A 26375-nucleotide genomic window follows, 5' to 3' on the forward strand; every position below is an offset into this window, starting at 1 on the left:
AACGTTTGGGGACGCACCTCTTACACGAGAGGGGGACCGTTCTCTGTTTCACAGACTAGCTTTTAAGGGCAAAGGCCATGCGGTCGGGCCTGGCCACACACAGGTGGCCAGTGAAATTGTAACACACAGAAAAAGCTGCACAGTGATGCTAGGTGACCAATTGAATTACAGTTTGCCCTAGTAGACATTTGAACCAGCCTATCACCTTGGTCAGAATTGGCGCCCAAAAGGTGCCCAAAGGGCGGGGCCCATACTCCTTGGTAACTAGGGAGACAGTATGCATCCCCCACTGATTGGATGTCTCCACCTGGCCTGGCCCACCCTGTATCTGGGCTTTGTTACCTAAGGCTGGTTTCCGGGACTTGTTTTTAAGTCAGTCCCCTGGGGGAAGGGCAGCAGGGACAGTTTAAGGGTTAAACAAGGTTGTTGTTTAACCTTAATGGAAGTCTCTGGTTAAATAGGTCTTTACAAGATAACAACCAGGTTGTTAGGTAGTAGTGATTGATAGTCATTGCAGCTTTCTGCATCCTAAGTGGAAGTGACATTCTGATCTTTCTATAAATGGAATCATACACTATATGTACTCTTAAATAACTAGGTTCATTTGCTTAAAGGATCTTGGTAAATTCATCTGTATTGTTGCATGTAACCAATAGCTCTTTTTGTAAATTATGATGTTGTATTCTATTAAGTCAAAATTACTACTAAAATTTATTTTTCTATGATATCATTCTTTCAGCACATCTAAATCTTTTTTTTTCTTTAAAGATTTTATTTATTTATTTGACAGAGAGAGGCACAGCAAGAGAGGGAGCACAAGCAGGGGGAGTGGGAGAGGGAGAATCAGGCTTCCTGCGAAGCCTGCGAAGCAGGAAGCCTTATGCGGGGCTGGATCCCAGGACTGGCAGATCATGACCATGACCAAAGGCAGCGCTGAATGACTGAGCCACCCAGGCGCCCCGCAGTACATCTAAATCTTAACAAAATATTTCATTTTGGGGGTATTTATTGTCTGCCCTATACTGAACAAGATTAGGGTTGGTAATGTATACTAGTGTATCAAACACAGTCTGTGCCATCCTTGAACTTAGAGCCTAGCAATGATCCATCTGTCTTAATGTTAGCCCTGCCACCCTTCTGCTTGACACTTGATTCTCTATAACCCTGTTCTCAGTGCCTACTTAATTTAGGAATTTTGCTTGAGCAAGTCCTAAATATATCAAAAAGCTAAAGGATTGCATGCTGTGATTTTTTTTTTTTAATACTCGGTGTTTTATAAAATGTCTGTGGTTAATTGTTATGCCTGTATACTATTTTAAAAGACAGTGCAACGGGGTGCCTGGTGGCTCAGTGGGTTAAAGCCTCTGCCTTCATCTCAGGTCATGATCTCAGGGTCCTGGGATCCAGCCCTGCATTGGCTCAGGTCATGATGCCAGGGTCCTGGGATCCAGCCCTGCATCAGGCTCTGCTCAGCAGGGAGCCTGTTTCCTCCTCTCTCTTTGCCTGCCTCTCTGCCTACTTGTGATCTCTGTCTGTCAAATAAATAAAAAATCTTTAAAAGGCAGTGCAACTACTCAGGTGTTAGGCTTGGTCATTATTCAAGCAGCTTGGCACCTATCATCTTTACTTAGTGTCATTTGCATGCCCCACACAGTTATTTAAGTTTATTGGAACTAAATGGTAAAATTTACAGAGAATTTTTGTGGTTTGGCCAGGAGAGCTTCTAGTTCCTCTTTATCTGCTAGTATTCTCCTGTTCCTTATTAAAACTTCAGGAAGAAATATGCCTTGAATCTACATTCAATAACATTATTTAATGTTCCTAAGCCCAAATTAATTTAAAGCCTCACTTTCACAAGTTGTTTGATCCCCATCTGCCTAACAAGCTGTAGCTGGAGGACAAAAAAGTCAGCTTGATACAATAATGGGGCTTTGTATTGAGCTTGATGTGGTGTTTTTAAAACCACAAGCAATCTGCAAGGAATGAAGTACTGTTTTAAACCTTTACTTTTGGCTGAAGGTGTCATTTTTGTTCACTTGATTATTGTAATCAAGCCTTTGAATTGGTTTATGGCACAGAAGAAAGCTAGGAGAAACAGGGCAGAAGGGGATTTGGGGGAATAGGTTGAGTACCACAGGTTAAAAAAATTTAAATTAAGATATATTTATCTGAATGTAAAGCACATATTGAGAAGTGACTAGTTAGGGGTATGCAGTCATCAGCATTGCTGTTCAGTTAATTGCTCTGGGTCTCAGTAGTGAATTTGCAGTCATCAGCATTGCTGTTCAATTAATTGCTCTGGGTCTCAGTAGTGAATTTATGCCTATGTAAATCCCCAAAATTCAGGTAGTTCATACTTCCCAAAAAGCTATTTGAAAAACTAAAATAAGAATGTGAGTGGGTAGTTCCTCAGATGATAAGGTAATGGATGTGAAAGGAGTTTGAAAAGGTGAAAGCTTCTACTATTGCTCTCAAAACTTCTCATTTAATTATACCTAGGTTCTTCGCAGTCTTTATGCTTCCCTAACCTTAATTATCCAATTCTTTCCTTCACTCTTGTACTTCTCAATAAGCCTCTCAGAATATTTCATTCCTGAGGTGCCTGGGTGACTTTGTCAGTTAAGCTTCAGTCTCTTGATTTCAGTTAGGGTCATGATCTCCGGATTCTGGGATCTGCTGAGCCCCATGTCTGGCTCTGTGCTCAGTGGGTAGTCTGCTGGAGATTCTCTCCCTCTGCCTCTTACCCTGTCCTGCTCCTGCACATGCTCTTTTTCTTTCTCTCCCTCACTCAAATAAACAGATCTTAAAAAAATATATATGTACATATATATATTTCATTCTTTTGTCAGAAAGGCAGTCTGCATGGATCCTGGAATCAGGTAGACTTGAACCTGAATCCTTTTCAGTAGTTTATGAATTTTTGGACAAGTATTTTACCCCCTCCAAATCTCGGTTTGTCTATTTAAAATGGGAGGACTTCCACAATGTTCTGAAGATTAAATAGGGAAGGAGTGATAAGCATGGTACCTATCATGTAAATGCTCAGTAAAGTTTGCTTTTTCTTTTCTCTTCCCATCCTATTGTGGATTCCTTTTAAAAGCATAAAACATACAAGCAAAAACCAAAAACCTTGATTTACTGGATTTATTTATTTATTTATGTATGGGGGGAGGGGAAGTTGGAGAGGGAGAATAAGAGTCTCAAGCAAGACTCCCCACTGAGCACAGAGCCTGATATGGGGCTGAATCCTAGGACAGAGATCATGATCTGAGCCAAAATCAAGTGTCGGAAGCCTAACCAACTGAGCCACCCAGGTGCCCCTGATTTACTTGTTTTTTAAAAAGTAATTTATATATAGTTTTGAAAATTCTTTCAAGTGTGAAATACCAATACTATAAATGTGCTATGTTTCAAAAATCATTTTACAGAAATTAAATCAGAAAATCTCAGACATTTCCAATCCCTGTGCCAGGTATTATTCTTTGTTCAGCATTAAATTAAAGCTCACTGACAATATTGAAATGTTTCAGAGAAGATGATATCATTAGATTTTGTAGCCAGCATGTACTTTTTCAAATTGTTATGACTGCATTCTTTTTATCACTCAACAGACTGCATATCAGGGAAAGTTCATCAGAGGTAGCATAAGCTACTAAAATGAGGCAGACTCACAATGTCTGTTTTATTTCATTTATTATGTAAGTTATGTTACAGTTATGTAAGCAAATATAAGAGAAAGTTTCATGAATATTTAAAGATAATAGGTAGTCAGTCAACTAATGAAGTGATAGTATTCATAATGTAAGCAGATATGTAAGCTTTACAGTTGAGCCATCAGATTACTTTAAGACCACAACCCAAGATGATTGATTTTGTTTATTACAATCATTTGAGCATTTAGAAATCAATAAGTACTCTTGAAAGGAAATAGTGCATTCAGGTTCTAATAAATTTTTCTTGTTTTTGTTCTGAATGGTGACACCCTAAACACACTTTGTAATAGTAGTGTGTCTTTCTTGTGGGCTTGTCTTGTACCTCTAAGTTTTTAATACTTAAGATACTCTTGGGAGGTAATATACATTATTCTCATTTTAGACAGTAAAATAAAGAGAGAAGTGAAAGAATAGAATGTTCTGTCCTTAGACTACTTGTGATAGGCAGGGAAATGTTAAAGCCTCTCTGACTCATAGACTGACTCACCAGAGGACAGAATTTTTAATGTGTATTATTTAGTGATTTGCAAAATGACCCTTATATCTAATACCGTTATCAGTTTCCTTATGGTTATCCTGAAAGTGTAGTTGTGGAAGTATGTTTTGTGGTAAAGACTATTATAAAAAAATGGGATGGCAGTAATCTTGCATGGATACTGCCCCTGTCCTTTTTTCTGGTCATGGCATATATTGCTATTTGATCATGATAATTTATCTTAGAGTCTAGATTTTACTTCAGAATCTTTTTCAACATAATCCTCGAGGAAGCTGCTACCAGTTAATCACAGACCCACACAACAAAGTTGTTTTTCAGTCTTGATTTAGTATTTATTAAATTAACTTGCACTTAGAGATTATGAATTAACTTAAAGTTGAGAATCTTTCAAATTCGTGGTCCTGTGGCAAGCCACAAAGTATATAATACTTAGCTTATGCTCTTAACAGGTTTACTTTCTAACAGGTCAAATAGACATGCCCACAATATAAGACAGACTCAGCTATATTATTGATGTGAAGGGAATAGAGAAAGATGAGAAATCAGTTTTAACTGGAAAGGTTTGTGGGTGTAGAGATTTTGAACTTTGAGGGTGGGGCCTTTAAGGTGGTCTTTACAAGAGTAAAGGCACAGAAGGTAGAAAATGCAGAATAGATTTTGGGGAATGACCAACAATGTATCTTGGCTTGAATGCATATTACTGCAGAGAGTATAGAACCGAATAGAGAAGTTTAATCTCTGTAGTGGATTTGGGGTTTTATTTTGTTGTTCTTGGGCCATGCATGGTTTTTCATCAGTAGAAGGATATGATCAGATCTGTGCTATAAGAGTTTAACTGTTGACAGTTTGAATAAAAGTGAGATGGGAGTCTTCATAATGTAGGAAGCCTTTGTAGAAATACAGAAAGAGATGATGAGGATAAGAATTAGAGTTATGGAATGGAAATAATAAATTTAGAATAGATTTTTAAAGATAAAATTAATAAGTAAAACATTAAATTGAGGTTTAGATCTGGAGAAATTGAAATGATAATTTATGAAGACATTCTATATATTGAATAAAAAATGTTTTGTTGTTTACTCAGACATCTTCTATTTTTATGCCTTTTAAGTTTATTTTATATAATATGGAACTTAGTTTCGAATAATTGTCTTTGGTTAGATTGAACTGTTGTAAAGTCTTGTTTTCATATAGAGGGGTGCCTAGCTGGCTCTGTTAGAAGAGCATGCAACTCTTGATCTTGAGGTTGTGAGTTTGAACACCACATTGATGTAGAGATTGCCTAAATAAATAATCTTTAAAAGAAAGAGTCTTGTTTTCATATGGAATAAATGGTTTTTATTTTTAAACAATTTGTCAGTTAAAACTTTTTAAATTGCAAAAAAAAAGAATTCTTCCCTTCACCTAATTCTCCCTTCCCTAACGGTAACCTCTATTAACAGTTTGTTGTGTTCAAATATATATGTGCACTCATGTCTTTATGTGATTTCTATCATACTACCTTTACAAAAGTGGTATCCAGTGTGCAGTTTCTCAAAGTAGCAAAAATAGTGTGTTCATTTACATGTCCCAGATTTATAGTCTTTCTCTAGAATAGCAAGAAGCTTCTGTAATAACAAGAAGTGAAAGCATATAAACTTGAAATTATGCTTTGTAATCAATGAGCATTCTATCTTACATATAAATGATCTAGTAAGTCAATGATTATTCATTAGTTAATTCAATTTAATATTAGCCCAACTTTTAAGTTACCTTTAAACTTCTTGAAAATTATGTGTAAGCTGATACCATAAAATGTAATTACTGTTGAAATAAAAAGCTTGTCAGAATAATCATTCAATTTATTATTCTTATTTTATTGTATTTTTTAAGATTTTATTTATTTATTTGCCAGAGAGAGAGCACAAGCAGGGGGAATGGCAGGCAGGCAGAGGGAGAAGCAGGTTCTGCTGAGCAGGAAGCCCAGTGGGATGAGGGGCTCCATCCCGGGACTCTGGGATCCTGACCTGAATCAAAGGCTTATGTTTAACCCACTCACCCACCCAGGCATCCCAAAATAATCACTCAGTTTAAACACATTTTTATGATCTTAAACATTGTTGTATGAGTAAGAATGACTTATTTGATCACTAAGCATATATATGTTTCAGTAAGGTTACTCTTCTGGAATAAAAATAATTCGCTTGTGCTGTGTTTAATACTGATAAAAAATCAGAAGATGGATTTGTTTCATTAAACTAGTTTTGTTTGCCAGAAACTTAACCTTAATTAAGTGAATTTGGTTCTTAAAACCTTTCTGAGTTAGTTTCTATAAGAATAATTTTTAAAAGTATAACACATTTAAAATATTAGAAGATCGGGGCGCTTGGGTGGCTCAGCGGGTTAATGCTCTGCCTTCGGCTCTGGTCGTGATCTCAGGGTCCTGGGATGGAGCCCTGCATCGGGAATCTCTGCTCAGCAGGGAGCCTGCTTCCTCTCTCTCTCTGCCTGCCTCTCTGCCTACTTGTGATCTGTCAAATAAATAAATAAAATCTTTTAAAAAAATATTAACTGAACATTTAAAAAAAATTAGGAGATCAATTTTCTTACTTTCTGGGAATTTTGATAATCAATTTATATAAATGCATATTTATCTCTGTAAGCTAATCAGAACAGAGCAGCTTTAAAAGACTTTATAATCTAATTTATTAATACCCTCCAGGGTATTTTTCTCCTCAGTACTCAGGTTATTTTAAGACTTCTCTCCTTGCCAATTAGTTTGATTTTCCATCTTGGGTTCTTTACTTCCTAATTGATTTCCTTAGCTGATTTAAACTTACCTGTTTTGTTTTTTATCTTTGAATTCTTGTTGCGTTCCTTTGTTCTGCTTGCCATAGTCATAATTTGTTTCTTTCCTTCCTTCTACTCCCTTGTTTATACAGTTGTGTGGCCCTTTTCTTTTTATCTTTCTAGGTAGAGACTTGAATAGCTAGACCAAGCTTGTACTTGCAGTGATAGAACCTGAGTGAATTCCCATTGATGCCTTTTTCACCTTAGCTGTGATTTTGTCTCTTTCTTTTACTGCACACCTTCAGTACACCTTTTGAGCAGTTGTATGCTGTTCTGTCTGCTTCTTTGTGGTTGAAGGATATAAGGCAGTGTGGGAAGAACTCTTCTGGTGCTCCAGGCTTTCCTGTCTCCTTAGGTTTTGTTAAATGTATACTGGCCTCACTCCATCCTGTGTAGTATAATTTGAGGGGTTTCAGACCCTCCCCTCAAGTCAGAACAGTGCCTTGGTAGTTGATAGGTTTTGGTCCCACTGTGCCTCAGTTGAGATTTCAGAGCTTCTCTGCCAAAGTTGTTTTCTTGGACTTTACTATGGCCTGCCAAACCAGGTATTTCTATCCAAACTAGAGGATGTTTATTAAAACTTTGAAGTTTTATCAACTCACCTATTTTCCCTGTTTCTGCTCTCAGTCAGTGTCATCATGCTAGGAGCCAGACCTCATTGTACAGAATCTTTCTCTGTCCACTACTTTTTAAAGTATAGAGGTGCTTAGTTTAAACAATTTTTGTTTGAAGCTGGTGAGGTTTTGGCTAAAAATTATATACATACACACACGTATATATATTCTTTCTTTTTTATTAGTTATTGGGGATAAGAAGTTCTGTAATTCTGCTTCACTCCACCAACTTTACTTGAATGTCTGTATGATTTCCTGAATATTTACTTTTGACTTAATTAATAACACACATACTTCAGAAACTCTCAATTTTTAAAGTATAGGTATGGCTTTGAATCAGGTTTTGTTTTGTTTTTGTTTTTACTAAAAAAAAAAAACTGACAAAATATGATGTTTTAAGATACATAATTTTAAAAAAACCATCAGTGACCCTAGGGCATGTATTTTTCTTTTATTCACATTTTGCACTTGTGTATGCTTTTGTAGAATTTTTATATAATCACAATGAGCATATAGTGAGCAGTAAGCATATAGCATATTGTATTTCTGTTAATATTAGGATAAGCATTTTAATATTTCTGTCTTCATCTTTGTGATCTCATCATGTGACCGTGAATATGTCATACCTTATTAAACAGTTAAATAAAGGACAGTAGGTGTTTCAGTATGTTCTTGTGTGTTCATTGAACCTTTTTGTGTTTGTTGTTTTGTGTTACCTTTAAAATAAATTTGGGAGATTGAGATTAGTGGACTAACCGACTTTATTAAAACCATTATACTTTTCACCATGACACCTACTGTATTATCTATATTACCAGTTGGAAATTTGTTTGAGATAGTTGCTTAAAATGATACCTGATATCTCTACTGTTAATGTCAGAAAAAATTTTTTGGTGCTATTTTATTTTTTTCCTATATCCTACTGTGATTTTAGTAATGAATTTTTAAAATGTATTCCAGTTTTTATAAGATCACATATACTTTAAAAAATAACAAGTAACATTTTCTTATTTTATAGGAGATAATATTGTCCAAAGTGAAAAAAATAACATGGATTGGAAATTGGAAGATGTGTTTTCTATAGAAGTATTTCTTTTTTTCAAAATTCAGTCAGAATTGACAGTCTGGTTTTATTAATTCTGGAATTTGCTATCATTATGCATAGCCCAAGTTCAAAAAAGTGTTTATAAAAATGTTCTTTACTTTCTCCTAACATTAATTTATTAATTTAATTCCTGCACTCAATATTTATTAAGAATTTTGTAGGAATTATAAGTAGGTTTTGGTGCATGTCATTGTCTGTGAGTATATATTCTTATTCTATAATAATCCATTAATTCTGCTTATTTAGGAACATTTATCTACTTTTTTGTCTCCTCAGATTCTGTCAGATTTTAAGAACAAATGCATCTTATAGCTCATGGAAGAAAAAACACAAATCAAGACATTTTTGGGTTCCAAACTGCCAAAGTATGGAACAAAATCTGTGAGGAGTACACTGCAGCCAATGTCAAATGGGACACCTGTTAATTTATTGGGAACTTCCAAGAATAGCAACGTCAAAAGTTACATAAAAAATAATGGCTCTGATTGCCCATCATCCCATTCATTTAATTGGAGAACAGCGACTAAATACCAACTCAGTGCGCAAAGTGTTGAAGACCGTAACAGTACTCAAACTTCACATGATAAAGTAATTGATCCTGAAAAACATGCACCTACTCAAGGAATTTTTGATAAAAATGGGATAAAGGGAGGCTTGAAAAGTATTTCTTTACTCACATCAAAGTTAGCAAAGCCATCCACTATGTTTGTGTCACCTACGGAGGAGTTAAACCAAAAGTCTTTGTCTGGACCATCTAGTTTGGGTAAATTCACCAAAGGCACATTATTAGGAAGGACTTCATATTCTTCAGTCAGTGCTCCAAAATCCCAGTTGAATGGATTGTATGGAAACCGTTCAGCTGGTACCATACAAAGGCCTAGAGCAAACTCCTGTGCCACGAGAAGCAGTTCGGGAGAAGGCTTAGCACAATCCCTAGACAATATTAAATCTCTTACTTGTGAAAAAATGGTAAGGTCACAAAGTTTTTCACATTCCATTCAGAATTCATTCCTTCCACCTTCATCTATAACCAGATCACATTCCTTCAATAGAGCTGCAGATCTTACAAAGCCTTATCAGAACCAACAGCTACCCATTAGAGTGCCTCTGAGGTCAAGTATGCTAGCAAGAAATTCCCGGCAGTCAGAAGTACTCAATGGGAATGATCACCTAGGGTATGGATTTAATAGGCCTTATGCTGCTGGTGGAAAGAAGTTGGCTTTACCAAATGGCCCAGGTGTAACTTCCACTTTGGGTTATAGGATGGTTCATCCCTCTCTACTGAAATCTAGCCGACCTCCATTTTCTGGCACTATCACAGTTGATGGTAATAAAAATTCACCTGCTGATCCATGTGTAGAAGAGGATGCTGAACTTATGGCTAAGGATGGAGCTACTAATAAGGACCAAGAACTAATTGAAAATGATAGTTATAGAACAGAAAATGACCAGACCATGAAGCATAATGCTAAAATTAGATACCTGAGTGATGATGTGGATGATATTTCCTTGTCTTCTTTGTCATCTTCTGATAAGAATGATTTAAGTGAAGACTTTAGTGATGATTTTATAGATATAGAAGACTCCAACAGAACTAGAATAACTCCAGAGGAAATTTCTCTCAAAGAAGAAAAGCATGAAAACGTACCACCAAAGGATATATTTGATTCCCCCAAGGAAAATGAAAAAAGTAAAACTGACGAGTGGATAGATATAAGTGTCTCTGGTAAATATTAATATTCTTAAGTTGGCTTTTTCGTAGATAATATAATTGAACTTACACTTGGGATTACCTTCTGATTAATTCCAGGATGCTGTCCATTTTTGTGGCGGGATGGATCTAAATAAAATTGAGGTGGGGCAACTTTGATCTTCCCGTGACTTTTGCCCTCAGACTTACTTTTCACTATTTAAAACAACAATAAAAATACTCTTCCCTAATATATCTTACCTTTGTTTTTCTGTGACTTTCATGTACAGGCCTATTCCTATTGCTTCAGATTTTTTTCTCTTCCCCCTCTTCCTAAACAGTGGCATGCCATTTTAAACCGTCTCTTCCTTTATGGTAATAGATGCTATGTGCTTAGAGTGAAGCTGTGCCAAAAGGTAAATGAGCTAATAATAATATAGGTTATGTCCAATCTAATGAGTATTTTTATCCTAGAAATTTTTCACTTTTTAAAAGTAGAGCTTAAATTTCTTGTTTAGCAAACTCAGAGGAACTTTGTTTTTTTAACTGAGGAAAGTGAGATTAGTACCTCTTAAACATTTCCTCTTATACTTGGTAATCCTGGTACTAAAATTCTGGAGAAAATATCTCTTTGTGCCCAAATAGCCCAAAAAAAGAGCCAACTGAAGGGATTGGGTGTAGGCATGTGAGCTGGTCAAGAGTGTAGGCCATGCCTAGAGATATGCATAAACCCTTGACTGTCTGAGGGTCTTCTAGTTAGAAGTGAATGCCAGAACAAGTGTTTCTCTTATAAGGTGGCAACTGCAAGGTTAAATGATATACACAGAGAAAGGAGTTTCATGGCCAGTGTGTAAAAGTAAATATCTTAGGAAATATTAAAAGAATGTGAGGCTTTATTTATAATTCTAGAAATGTTGCAGAAGTGAAAGATGGCTCAGTGAACTTTCTTTATGTGTATTGGGAAACATTTCAGTAGGTTATTTAAGATTTTACCTCTTGATCTTTTTTATTGTTTAGGATTTAGAAAATGCTATAATTACTAATACTTTTTTGCCAGTTATTTTGCTATATTGTTATTAGAGTATATATTTTTAAAAGCTGAGCAATATATTTCTATGAATTAATAACTTTTTTTTCCCTTTTCTTCTTAAAAAAAAAAAACAATTGAAGACAGGAGTGAATGTACAAAACATACTTCTGGGAGCAACTTGATTTCACCAGATACTGATTACAGAGCTGGTTCTTCATTTGAACTCTCTCCATCTGATAGCTCTGATGGAACATACATGTGGGATGAAGAGGGTTTGGAGCCCATTGGAAACGTCCATCCAGTTGGGAGTTATGAGTCCTCAGAAATGAACAGCATAGTATGTATGAATTTATATATACTTTTGAAATATTTTGTTTACCTTACTATGAAAAGACTTGTAATGCTGCTTGGATTTTTTTAAGTTTATAAATAGCTCTCCTAGTTTAAGAAAGAAATTTGTATCTGTTAAGAGCCTACAAAACATCTGACCTTAATACATAATAAACCATATACTTCTGTCACATGAAATGAGTTAAATACACTCTCATACATTATGTACACACATATATGGATAGATACACTGTATTCAGGTTAAGATAGCCTACTGGTTCTCAAATTTGGGAAGGAAGGTAATGTCTGGATCTAATTTTGGTTGTCGTATTGAGGGGTGCACTGACAAATAGTGGGAAGATGCTAGGGATGCTTCTTAATGCCCTACAGTAGTATCCACAGCAAAGGATTATCCAGCCAAAGATGTCAGTAGTGCCACTTTTGAGAAATCCAGGGCTAAGCTATGCTGAAGTTAACGTTTAAGTGACAACTCAGTGGCTTAACACAATAAAAGCTTATTTTTTACTCTTCCAAAGTCTGTTGTGGGTCTGGAAGACTCTATAGGGCAACTTCAGTGTTCTAAGCTGCTTTCCTCTCACCATCTTCACCATCACCAGAAGAAGGTGGCTTCACCATTACCTTTTGAGGCCCCATCAAAAGTTCACTGTGGGGGCACCTGGGTGGCTCAGTGGGTTAAAGCCTCTGCTTTTGGCTCAGGTCATGATCCCGGGGTCCTGGGATTGAGCCCCGCATCTGACTCTCTGCTCAGCGGGGAGCCTGCTTCCCTTCCTCTCTCTCTGGCTACCTCTCTGCCTACCTGTGATATCTGTCTGTCAAATAAATAAATAAAATCTAAAAAAAAAAAAAAAAAAAGGTCACTGTGTAGAGGAAGAATGCTGCTGGCTCTTATATGTGCAATTACTTGCCAGGGCCTGCAGGTGGCACATTGTATTTTTACTGACAACCTATTGACTCTAATTTAAGATTAGTAGTAACTGGGCAAGAAGTGTAATTTTCCTGTGTTCTTGGAAGGCAGGGGAACCAGATGTGGATGAGCACTAGGAGACCTACCATACATTATTATGTGCATATTTTAAGAGACATTGCAGTAATGTGGCTAATATGCTGTATGAGTAAAGTGTAGTTGGTATGTTTGAAGTGACTCATTGTAATTACTCAGTATATAAAATAAAATATGATTTTCCAGTAACTATGAAAAGTTGGTAGTCTTCATGGATATACTAAAGTCCAAGTAGGTTTTAGGCAATGTAATTTTTTATACTCTCATAAATCTGTGACTTGGAAAAACTAAGCATCATTACCAGAGGATTGTTAAATTGCACAGACATAGAGAGGACACATATTTAATTTAGGGAGAGTATCTCTATCTCATTAGAGAAAAGAAGTTTAGAGATGATTACAGTTTAAGGGCCTTATAAGTGCTTTCTTACTAGGACTTTTTAAAGCAAGTGTGTTCAAAATGGGAATGAACATTGTGTCCAGCAGATGGCAGTAATAATTCACTTAATACCTGACATTTTTCAGTTCACTGTTCCTGTAACTTAATGATTCCTTTAAAAGGGTTCAGAATGCACCTAGATCTTAATATCTCAGAAATTCTGATATAAGAGGAAGATAGTCTGAGAAAGGATGGAGAATTGATGGCAGATATTGAGAAAAGTGTTAAGATCTCCTACTGTGATAGAGGATTTACCTTTTTTTTTTCTGAAATTATACCAGTTTTTTGCTTCTTATATTTTGAGGGTATTTTGTTAGGTGTGTACCTGTTTAAAATTGTTTTCTTGCTGAAATTGGACTTAAGTCATAATTTAGTGATCTCTATTTCTTATTACCCTTTTTCTCTTAAGGCCTTTTTTTTCAGATATTAGTATATTTTATCAGTTTTATTTCTGTATGTTCCAACTTTTTACTATGAACTTTTTGATACATAGCAAATAGGTTATAACTTTTTTAAAATTATAATTTCTCTTTGTCTTCTAGCCAGTGAGTTTAGTCCTTTTATGTTTGCATTTATTAATATATTTGGACAACATTTTGCCATCTTACTATTTTTGCCTTTTTTTTTTTTTTTGCCTAGAATAGTTTAAATAAATATTTAAAACTTAATCCAAAAAGAACTTTAACATATTCTCATTTTTCTTGGCCTCCCTATCCCTCTCACCAAAGCCCATGTCTGTCCCATCCCCTCACTCCCCCCACCCGCCTCACCTCCAGTTCCCCAACCACCATCATGGTTGTTCTTTACAGCAGTGCTCCTTCCAGCCCAGGTGGGGAGAGCTTCAAGAGAAGGAGCTTTCATTAAGAATGTGAGTCAAGCCCTCTCTTTAAGAGGCATGGCCCTGGCCGGTCAGTTTGATTCTTGATGCTTGGTGCGAAATAAAGCTTTGCTTGATCTTCTAAAAAAAAAAAAAAAAAGAATGTGAGTCAACTGTGCTATTACAACAGTTTAGTTCAACCCACTCTTTAGTTTAGTTGATACTATTTTCACAGTAAAACTTTCTTTTTGAAAAAAACTGTTGATATGCATTGTGGTGGAAGCTCCTTATCTTGGACCCCAACAGTTTGTAGACTGACTACTTTGCATAGCAATTATCTAGAATCTAGGTGATTTTTTTTGGTTTAAATACAAATAGTGTTTTGTTGAGGTGTAATTCACATTAAATAAAGTGTATAAATATTTTTCATGCAGCACAGAGAATTTTGAGTGTTTGTATATAATGTCACACCACATTGTGATAAAGAATATTTCTGTCATCCCAGAATGTTTCCTGTGCTTTTCAGTCATTCTCTCAACCCCACCCCCAGAGGTGCACCTGCTTTGATATATATCACTATAGATTAGATTTGCCTATAGTTCGTATAAGTAGAATTATAAACATGCCTAGTTTATGTCTGACTTGTTTGATGCAACATTTTATACTTTTTATAGTTTGTTTCTTATTTTGTAATATAATATTTCTTCCTGTGAAGGTAGTACAACTTACTTTATCCTGCTGTTGATAGACATTCAGGTTGTTTCTCGTTTCTAGCAACTGCTACTGTTGGGAAGATTTTGTTACATATTTTTGGGTAAACATTTATGCATTTCTGTTGGTAAAATATGTAGGAGAGGCACCACTGAAATATTGGGTATTTATGTATATGGCTCAGATGCTATTAGTTTTCCGAAGTTGTACCAGTTTACAGTCCCACTGGTAGAAAATGAGCATTCTAGAAATTCTACTTTCTTTTGGTGCTGTCTGCCTTTTTGCATTTTTGCTATTCTAGTGGGGTATTTCACTGAGTTTTTTTTTTTTTGTTTTTTTTTTTAAGATTTTATTTATTTATTTGGCAGAGAGAGATCACAAGTAGGCAGAGAGGCAAGCAGAGAGAGAGAGAGAGAGAGAGAGAGAGGAGGAGGAAGCAGGCTCCCTGCCAAGCAGAGAGCCCGATGTGGGGCTTGATCCCAGGACCCTGAGATCATGACCTGAGCCGAAGGCAGAGGTTTAACCCACTGAGCCACCCAGGCGCCCCTCACTGAGATTTTTGTCTTGTATTTTTCAAGAACTGTTTGTTGAGCACCTTCACATATGTTTATTTGCCCTTAGCATATCCTCTTTTGTGACATGTCTTTTATTGAACTGTGTGTATTTTTTCTTTTTGGTTTGTAAAAACTCCTTCATATATTTTGGATAAAATTTTTTTTACACATATACATACACACTTATATATGTGTATATGTGTATATACTTAATATATATGGGTTCCTTTTTAAATCTCTTAATAGTATCTTTTGTTGAATTGAAATTAACAATTTCAGTATAGTATAGTTTACATTTTTTCCTTTGTTGTTAGCACTGTTTTGAACTGCAAAATTTTTGTTTACCCTAAAGTCCTGAAGATATTTTTCAATGTTTTCTTCTCAGAGCTTTGTTTTTTAGCCTTTTACATTTAGATCTATGAGACATCTAGAAATTATTTTTTGTGCATGGTATGAGGAGAAATCAAGGATATTTTGTTTTCTTTTTTTGAAGAGTTTTTGTTCCCTACTCTGCTGCAGAGTTACCTTTGTCATAAATCAGTAATTGTATCAATATATTTCTTGACTCTCTTTTAGTTCATTGGTCTCCTCTTCTGTCCTTGTGTTAGTGCTACGCTGTTTGTATTTCTTTAGCTCTAAGTACTGACATCTGGTAATCTAAGTCTTAACAGCTTTTTCTTTTCCAAGTTTTCCCCTAGCTCACCTTTTGCAGTCTCTTTAATTTTTAGAATGAACACATCAATTTCTACAAAGACCCTTTAGGGATTTTGAATGAGTTTGCATTAACTTTGTAAATAAGTTTGGGGAGAATTGACATGTTTACTATAGTGAATCTTTCAATTCATGAATATGGCGTATTCTTCCTTTTTTTTTTTTTTTAAAGATTATTTATTTATTTATTTATTTGACAGAGAGAGAGAGAGAGAGAGAGAGAGATATCAACAAGTAGGCAGAGAGAGAGGGGGAAGCAGGCTCCTTGCTGATCAGAGAGCCCTGTGCCGGGCTCGATCCCAGGACCCTGAGATCATGACCTGAGCCGAAGGCAGAGTCTTAACCCACTGAGCCACCCAGGTGTCCCTATTCTTCCATTTACTAGGGACTTCAGAAATATTTCTTGCTAATGCATTCTATAAAAATTTGTACATATATACTTTATTTTTAAGTAATTGATTTCATTGTTATAAATGGTACTACTTTTAAAATTTTATTTTCTTAGTTTTTGTTATATGTACAAATATATTTGATTTTTTTTTTGAACTGTTTTTCCAGTGACCTTATTCAGTTATTAGTTTTAATAATTTACCTGGAATTTCCACATATACTATGAAGTCATACCATTTGCACAGTCTCCATCTCCCCATTCTCTCTTTTATTGGACGTGTTAGGACCTCCAACGTAATGTTGAATTGAAATGGTGAGATAATTTCAGCAAAGTTTTAATAGTCCACCATTAATATTTCTTTGTGTGTGTGGTGGGGGTGGTTATAGATATCTTTCATCAGATTAAGTGAGTTCCTTTCTGTTTCATTTGCTTGATTCTTTGTTTGTGTGTGTGAGTAGATGTTAATTTTTCTCTACATTTATGAAAGGCATCAAAAAAATTTTTCCTGTTATATGTTATCTGTTAGTGTGGTAGATTGTATTTCTTGGTTTTCAAATGTTAAACCATCTTTTGTTCTTGAAATAAATTCACTTGGTTGTGATATTCTTTTAAATGTTGTTGGGCTTGATATCCTAATAGTTTATTTAGATTTGTTGCATTTATGTTCATGAGTAGGATGGTTCTCTCTTTTCTTTTCTTTTCACATTTGGTATCAGGGTTGTGCTGGCTTCATAAATGAGCTGAGAAGTATTCCCTATTTTTTTGCCCTTTGAAGGAATTTATGGACAGTTGATGTTCCTTTTTCTTAAATGTCTACAAAATTCACCAAATGAAAACTTTAGAATCTGGAGTTTCCTTTGTGAGAGGTTTTTATTATATCTTATTATTATATCTTTTATTATATCTTTATTATATATAAATATATAATTTATTATTAACAGATAAAATGTTTTAAGTAGATATGCCATTTAAGATACATAGGTATTTTTTTGTGTGTGTTGCTTTTTGAGAATTTGTCCATTTCATCTAGTTATTGTTTGTTGGTGAAAGTTGTTCAGGGGGTGCCTGGGTGGCTTAGTCAGCTAATTGTCTGACTCTTGATTTCAGCTCAGGTTATGATTTCAGGGTCATGATATTGAGGCCTGTGTTGGGCTTTGTGCTGAGTGTGGAGTCAGCTTAAGATTCTGTCTCTCTCTTTCCCTCTGCCCCTATCCTCCTACCCACCCCCCCACACACATGCTGTCTCTCTTTAAAAAAAAAAACAAACGTTATTCAGGATTACCTTTTCTTTCTTTATTTTTTTAATATTTTATTTATTTATTTGAGAGAAAGACAGAGGTAGTGATAGAGAACACGAGCAGGGAGGAGAGAGAGAAGCAGGCCTTCTGCTGAGCAGGGAGTCTAATGTGGGCCCGGATCCCAGGACCCCGGGATCATAACCTGAGCCGAAAGCAGATGCCTAACCAACTGAGCCACCCAGATGCCCCAGGATTATCTTATCTTTTAACATCTTTATGGTATTGTAGTGATGTGTACTGAGCTCTTGTATAGTCCTGGCATTTAGTATCTTATATATACGGCCTTATTTAATGTTTATAGCAACCCCATGAGATAGTCAGAAATGATACACAAAATACTCAGTACCGGTATCACATGGCTGTTATACTATTAAGGCATGTCCTTCCTAATACCAGCTCCAGAGGTAGGTACTATAATTATCTCCATCTTACAAAAAAAGAAATAAATGTAGAGAATCCAAAGATACACAGCTAATACATGACAGAATGGGATTTTGAATTTAGCTTGTTCCAGAGCCCTGGCTCTTACTCACTGTACTATACTGCTTTTAATATGCAAAATACCTGTATGGTCCTAGGATAGGAAAGGATGTCTTAAATACAAACACACATTAAAAACCATAAAGAAGGGGCGCCTGGGTTGCTCAGTGGGTTAAAGCCTCTGCCTTCGGCTCAGGTCATGATCCCAGGGTCCTGGGATCGAGCCCTGCATCAGGCTCTTTGCTCAGCAGGGAGCCTGCTTCCTCCTCTCTCTCTCTGCCTGCCCCTCTGCCTACTTGTGATCTCTGTCTGTCAAATAAATAAATAAAATCTTAAAAAAAAAACATAAAGAAAAAAATTACCAAGTTTAATTACATTAAGGGCATTTGGGTGGCTTAGTCAGTTAAGCACTGCCTTCAGCAAAGGTCATGATCCCAGGGTCTTGGGATCAGGTCCCACATCGGGCTCCCTGCTCAGTGGGGAGCCTGCTTCTTCTTCCTCTCCCTCTCCCTCTGCCTCTTTCCCTGCTCATGCTCTCTCTCTAAGAGTTAAATAAAATCTTTAAAAAATTAATTACATCAACATTTAAAACTAAACACAGATAATAATAAACACAGTTAAAAGCCACTAAGAGTTTATTTTTGACACGTTTAACAAGAATCAAAGTCAGACCACATGATAAACTTTCCTTATCAATAAGGAGAAGGCAAAACAATACAACAGATAGAAGATAATAAAATAATAAATTGCTAATGTGTACTGAGACATAGAATTTCACACTCACTTAAATTTTAGTCAGATAATAGCAAGTGGGGTGAATATGATGAACAATAGAAATCTCTCTTCACTACTGGGAAGAATAAATTGCTAAATCATTTTTTGGAAGATATTTGGCAGTATCTAGTAAAGTTGAAGATCCAATATGCTGTGATCCAGTAATGTTATTCTTGGTTTATATCCTAAAGAAACCCTAACATATATGATCAGAGACGTGAGTAAGAATGTTCGTTGTTGCACTATCTCATCATCATCATCATTATTGGAATAATAATAACTCATGTCCATTCGTGGGGAAACAAAAAAAGTAACATATTTAAGTGATGTTATATAGTATATTATACATATTGTACAGCAGTAAGAATGAATGAAATTACACTTATAGTACACATGTACCACAAAAATATAAAACTAGGGCTCCTGGGGCACCTGGGTGGCTCAGTGGGTTAAAGCCTCTGCTTCGGCTCCGTCATGATCCCAGGATCCTGGGATGGAGCCCCGCATGGGGCTCTCTGCTCAACAGGGAGCCTGCTTCCTCCTCTCTCTCTCTCTCTCTGCCCACTTGGCGATCTCTCTCTGTCAAATAAATAAATAAAATCTTAAAACAAAACAAACAAACAAAAAACCCCTAGGGCTCCTGAGTGGCTCAGTGGGTTAAGCCACTGCCTTAGGCTCAGGTCCTGATCTCAGGGTCCTGGGATCAAGCCCCGCATCAGGCCCTCTGCTCAGTGGAGAGCCTGCCCCCCCCCCCCCCGCCGCGTACTTGTGATCTCTGTCTTTCAAGTAAATAAATAAAATCTTAAAAAAAAAAAAAACTTAAAAAAAAAAGTTGCGGAACATTATGTATCACTTATATAAGTTGTAAAAACACATATAGTACTTACTGTTAAACAATAGTACTTACTGTTCACAAATGCGTAAATATATTAAAGGGAAAGAAAGCCATTCCTCCAAGAGCCCTGGTTCTTTTTAATGGAAAATGCTACTTTTGAAGCCAAATTCTGGAGTCTAGGTGTACACACTGTTGTTGAAAAGTTGCTGCTCCCAGCCATCTTCAGTAGACTGAACTAGGGAATATAAGTGTTTGTGTGTGTGTGTGTGTGTGTGTGTGTGTGTTTATTTATATACATATACATTTACATCAATACTTACTTCTACCTTATCTATATATATTGAAAACAGTGGGTTCATACTATTACCTCCAATTCCAATCCAATGCCACAGGATTCATTCTGGTTTTCTCCTTATATTTATAACCTCCCTTCTCTGATGGTGATAAACCTTGCTTCTGTTGTCCTTAAAATATTTACTTACTTGATATATCTCCCTCTATTTAACTGATATCTGTTCTTTTCCACCACTTCCTCTTTCCCATTTATGTCTTTCTCATCCTATTTGGGCTCTGAAATCCCTCCAGTGGGTTACCAGCATGCATGGATAATGTCTCTACCCTGTTTGGGCTCTGACTTACCATATCAGGCCATTCCCCACATATATTCTACTTAAATTCTCATATCTCATACCAGACCAACTCAGATGCTCCCTCTTTACCCTCATCATTACCCCGATGTGCTCAAGTCCTGAAAAACTAGACCAACCTGGGCATGGAAGTTCTTTTCACATTACTTGAGTTCTAATTTCCTATGTTCACTGCCCCTCTGTATGTATGTCTTCCTTAGCTTGCTCAGTTTCTGACTCCTCATGCCTCCCCACAATCCTACCTGCCAATTTGAAAGAATATTTGTGGAGATGCTCTTGGACATCTTAATTTAATAATATAAGTATAGTATAAACATTCCCAGACTTGTATATATATCTGTTTTATTGCCAAAGCAAATGATAAAAAATTCATAAAAATCATGAAAAATGCTTCTATATGTAGTAAATTTTATAGGATCTGCATTTTATGTGATTTCTGTATATATGTGATTTATATTTCATGTGGTTAATATGGAAACTTGGGTCTAGAAGTGTCCAGACAGTTAAAAATTTCATTTTTCTAACACTGGTTAAATTCAAAGTTTGGTGTGATTTTTAGGAAATGTGAATTAGCTTATCATAATGGTCAGTGAAATTAATTATGATTAATGAGGAAAGTGCGCAGTGTCTTATGTTGGAAGGATTTATGACAACCTGGGATTGGCTCAACCATAAAATTTAAGAGGCATCTATTGCAAAACGACTTAAAAGAGAAAAAATAGTATTTATTTGTAAAAAACATAGCACATGTAATACTATCTTTGTTGTGTGTTTGTAGCAATAAAAAACTACGTAATTATTATTAGAAAATCTCATTAAGGATGCTAGGCATTCTGATTTTTATTGTTGTTTTTGTAATCAGATTCAGACTTTAATTAAAAACAATGATAAATCTATAGGTTTATTAATTTTTCTTATTGCTGTGACAAATGACCAAAAATCTTAATAGCTTAAAACAACACAAACTTATCTTACTGTTTTAGGACCCAGGCCCTCACTAGACTTTAAAAAAAAAAAGGTGTGTGAAGCTTTCCTTTTGAAAGTTCTAGAGGAGAACCTCTTTCTTTGCCTTTCTAAGCCAGCTGGATAATCCAGTATACTGCCCTATTTTGTGGTCTCCTCATTAACAGTCTTTTTTATTTTTAAAGATTTATTTATTTGACAGATATCACAAGTAGGCAGAAAGGCAGACAGAGAGAGAGGGGGAAGCAGGCTCCCCGCTGAGCAGAGAGCCTGATGCTGGGCTGGATCCCAGTACCCTGGGATCATGACCTGAGCCCAAGGCAGAGGTTTTAACCCACTGAGCCACCCAGGCGTCCCATCTCATTAGCAATCTTAATTCATTTGTAGCCTTAATTCTTCTTTGCCATGTAACCTAACATATTCACAGGTTCTAGCGATTAAGGTATGGACATCTTTGAGGTGACCATTGTTCCACCTAGTATAACTAGAGACATAGAGTTTTTTTTTAATAATACAATTATTCATTTAAAGAAATTCTTTTGAGGTTGACAAATTTAGCTCTCGTACTAAAAATAAAATAGTAAATTTTAAGCACAGTTTAGCCACACTCATTTTTTTCAATTTAAGTTATTCTAAACTGATGACATAGTTATTGAAGTGGCCTTCACGAAGGTTTGTCATCGCTGTAGTTAATCATAGGTTTTATTATCTGGAGATACTTGAATATTTTTACTCTTAAATTTGATACCTTCCAATAACTGGAAATAACTTACAGCAGCTTGTGTGTATGTGTGTGTGTGTGTATGTGTGTGTATTTTCTATAAATTGGCATGGACTTTAAAGATGACTGATTTCTAAGAAAAGCAACTAAAGGATGATGGAATCATTGGTCTCTTAAAATTTAGATATTTTCAATTAAATTTTTCAGAAAAATTATTTATAGACACTGACTTGAAAATAGTGTCCAGTATTACAAAGTGTAACACTAATTAGCAGTGTTGATTACAAAGTATAATGTCTTTATTTGCTAACAGTGCACATGATAAGTGTATCTGTTTGATATTATTGATTGCCTTACATCAATAGCTGCCTAAAATAACTATAGATCTGGATTTCTTCTGACTGAGGTAAAAGCATTTTTTTTTTTTACTTATTTTTTAAAATTAATTTATTTATTTTCAGTGTAACAGTACTCATTGTTTTTGCACCATACCCAGTGCTCCATGCAATACGTGCCCTCTCTATTACCCTCCACCTGATTCCCCAACCTCCCACCCCCCACCCTTTCAAAACCCTCAGGTGGTTTTTCAGAGTCCGTAGTCTCTCATGGTTCATCTCCCCTTCCAATTTCCCACAACTTCCTTCTCCTCTCCATCTCCCCATGTCCTCCATGTTCTTTGTTATGCTCCACAAATAAGTGAAACCATATGATACTTGACTCTCTCTGCTTGACTTATTTCGCTCAGCATAATCTCTTCCAGTCCCGTCCATGTTGCTACAAAAGTTGGGTATTCATCCTTTCTGATGGAGGCATAATACTCCATCATGTATATGGACCACATCTTCCTTATCCATTCGTCCGTTGAAGGGCATCTTGGTTCTTTCCACAGTTTGGCGACCGTGGCCATTGCTGCAATAAACATTGGGGTACAGATGGCCCTTCTTTTCACTACATCTGTATCTTTGGGTAAACACCCAGCAGTGCAATTGCAGGGTCATAGGGAAGCTCTATTTTTAATGTCTTGAATCTCCACGCTGTTCTCCAAAGTGGCTGCACCAACTTGCATTCCCACCAACAATGTAAGAGGGTTCCCCTTTCTCCACAACCTCTCCAACACACGTTGTTTCCTCTCTTGCTAATTTTGGCCATTCTAACTGGTGTAAGGTGATATCTCAATGAGGTTTTAATTTGAATCTCCCCGATGGCTAGTGATGATGAGCATTTTTTCATGTGTCTGATAGCCATTTGTATGTCCTCATTGGGGAAGTGTCTGTTCATATCTTCTGCCCATTTTTTGATATGATTATTTGTTTTGTGTGTGTTGAGTTTGAGGAGTTCTTTATAGATCCTGGATATCAACCTTTTGTCTGTACTCTCATTTGCAAATATCTTCTCCCATTCCGTGGGTTGCCTTTTTGTTTTGTTGACTGTTTCCTTTGCTGTGCAGAAGCTTTTGATCTTGATGAAGTCCCAAAAGTTCATTTTTGCTTTTGTTTCCTTGGCCTTTGGAGACATATCTTGAAAGAAGTTGCTGTGGCTGATATCGAAGAGGTTACTGCCTATGTTCTCCTCTAGGATTCTGATGGATTCCTATCTCACGTTGAGGTCTTTTATCCATTTCGAGTTTATCTTTGTGTATGGTGTAAGAGAATGGTCAAGTTTCATTCTTATACATATAGCTGTCCAGTTTTCCCAGCACCATTTATTGAAGAGACTGTCTTTTTTCCATTGTATATTTTTTCCTGTTTTGTCAAAGATTACTTGGCCATAGAGTTGAGGGTCCATATCTGGGCTCTCTACTCTGTTCTACTGGTCTATGTGTCTGTTTTTATGCCAGTACCATGCTGTCTTGGTGATCACAGCTTTGTAGTAAAGCTTGAAATCGGGTAACGTGATGCCGCGAGTTTTGCTTTTGTTTTTCAACATTTCCTTAGCAATTCGGGGTCTCTTCTGATTCCATACAAATTTTAGGATTATTTGCTCCAGCTCTTTGAAAAATACCGGTGGAATTTTAATCGGAATGGCATGAAAAGTATAGATTGCTCTAGGCAGTATAGACATTTTAACAATCTTTATTCTTCCGATCCAAGAGCATGGAACGGTCTTCCATCTTTTTGTGTCTTCTTCAATTTCTAAAAGCATTTTTTGTTATATGTTCATTTTTGTCTTGTCCCTGTGGACTGTTTCCACTGCTTTGATTATTTTAATGATGATTATTTTAATCCTACATTTCTGTTGTGTTTCTGTTGAGATGTATCTGTTCAGCATGGTAGGTTTGCTTTGCTATGAACTATAATTTTAAATAAAAGGAGGATGGCATTACTTTGTAACTCCCAGCTTTTGTTTTCTTGGACATTGGACCTATATATACTTTGGAAATGTATACATTTACTCCGAATTTTCATTTTAGATCTATTGCTCATACCTATCTCAGTGGAGATTGTATATTACCCTTTCCCACCCTTCACTATTCAGTTTGATGAGATTTTTCATTTGTTTCCATTCATCCACTTGGCAATGTGCTATGTAGAGTCTTTTATATATAGAAAAATTAGGCACTATAGAATTGATATAGAGGTCATTTACTCTTATCCATTCATTTTATAGATAAGGATACTGAAGTGTAGAAAAGTTAAGTCACATTTTCACTTAAGAGACACAGAGGAATTAAAATTTAGAATAAACTGGCTTGCAGTTTGCTTATTGTCTCTACTGTACGATGTGGCACCATAAATTTATACTGGGTTTCTTCTTTAACGTAAAGAAGGTGATGTTTACTGTTGTATTCTGTTTTCTCCATGTTATTAAATGTCTGCCTTTTGTACAATTGTTCCTTTTCAGTCTTACTGGAGAATACCTTTTTTGAAAATCAAAACATACAGATTAATTGCTTCTCCTCTTGTCTCTGCACCAAACTATAGTAGACTAGAAGAATGAAAAGGGGAAGGCTAATCTATGGATCATTCATTTGTTCAGCATGTATTTTAAATTTCCACTGTGTGCTCTGTACTCTAGTTACTAAGAAATACATATGAGTAAAGAGACAGTTGCTGCCTCAACAGAAACTTATGGTCCAGATTAAGAGAGGAGATATACTTAATTCTGACCATTAAGGGAAGATTCCATGTGTGCTTTTAATTAATACATGTTAACCCATTTTGAGTTCAAAGTTTGGGGCAAAGTTTGTATGGCATCTCAAGAAAAGCTTCTTTATGAGTTTATAATGAAATAGCAGTTTTATTTTTTACATTTGTTTAATTTCTGCCTCCTTTTCCTTTGGGATATATTAATAGGGGCCAGCAAAGCTGTAGCTGCAGGCTGCCAACCTATTTTTGTAAATAAAGTTTTATTGTAGTACGACCATGCCTTTTCATTTATATATAGTCTGTGGCTGCTTTCATGCTGCTATGGAAGGATTGAATAGTTGTATCAGAGACCGTATTGCCCACAAGCCTAAAATATTTACTATTTGTTTTTTTTAAAAATTATTTATTTATTTATTTATTGGGGGGGAGGACAAGCAGACTCTGTGCCGAGAGGAGTGGAGTCCAATATGGGGCTTGATCCCAGGACCCTGAGATCGTGACCAGAGTTGAAATCAAAAGTCAGGTGCCTATTTGACTAAGCCATCCAAGTGCCCCTACTATTTGGTCTTTTAAAAAAGTTCATTGTCTTCTGCATTAGAACACTACAGATAATTTAAAGATTCAGAAATTAATTTTTCAAACTCACTATAAATCTATGTAAGCTCTTTTGTTGTTATTTCTAGTACCATTCCTTATCTGGCCTTCAGTGGAAGTCATCTGTCAATCTATTCAACATATTTAAGTGACTGTTATGTGCAAGATGTTGAGGATACATTGATTAGGCAGCTATAGCTTTCATTTTAGTGGTGCTTGTGTCCTAATGAGGCAGATGTAGTTGAAATATTTAGCTAACTTAGTAACTATCTTCACTTAATAAGTGGGGAAAGTTTTGCAGAGGAGAACTACAATGTATGTTATTGGAAAACCTGGTCTAGTGTGGGTGTCAGGTAAGGCATTTTTTGGAAATGATATTTAGGCTAAGTTGCCCTAGGGTTAAAAGGGTATTTGTAGTTGTGATGATATTACCTGTTTTAGTAAACAGCATATGAGAAGGCCTTGAGGCAGGAAGGGATTATGGAATATTTGAGGAACTATGAGAAGGCTACTTGCTATAGCTTGAG

At 36.0% G+C, this 26375-nt stretch overlaps 1 protein-coding gene across 8 annotated transcripts in view; it reads left to right on the forward strand.

Annotated features, from left to right (window-relative positions):
* The window catches only part of CCSER2 (coiled-coil serine rich protein 2), a 200079-nt gene that overhangs the window by 35347 nt on the left and 138357 nt on the right, over positions 1-26375 (forward strand). For all 8 annotated transcript variants that reach the window (XR_006821225.1, XM_046026970.1, XM_046026969.1 and 5 more), the window contains 2 exons: positions 9034-10483; positions 11618-11814. Coding sequence is in view for 7 of the 8 variants with exons in the window: in XM_046026970.1 (XP_045882926.1) it covers positions 9073-10483; positions 11618-11814 (1608 nt within the window). In the remaining variant the exon portion in view is untranslated. The remainder of the gene's footprint in view (positions 1-9033; positions 10484-11617; positions 11815-26375) is intronic.

This window comes from Meles meles, chromosome 13 (assembly GCF_922984935.1).
Source record: "Meles meles chromosome 13, mMelMel3.1 paternal haplotype, whole genome shotgun sequence".
Lineage (NCBI taxonomy): Eukaryota > Metazoa > Chordata > Mammalia > Carnivora > Mustelidae > Meles > Meles meles.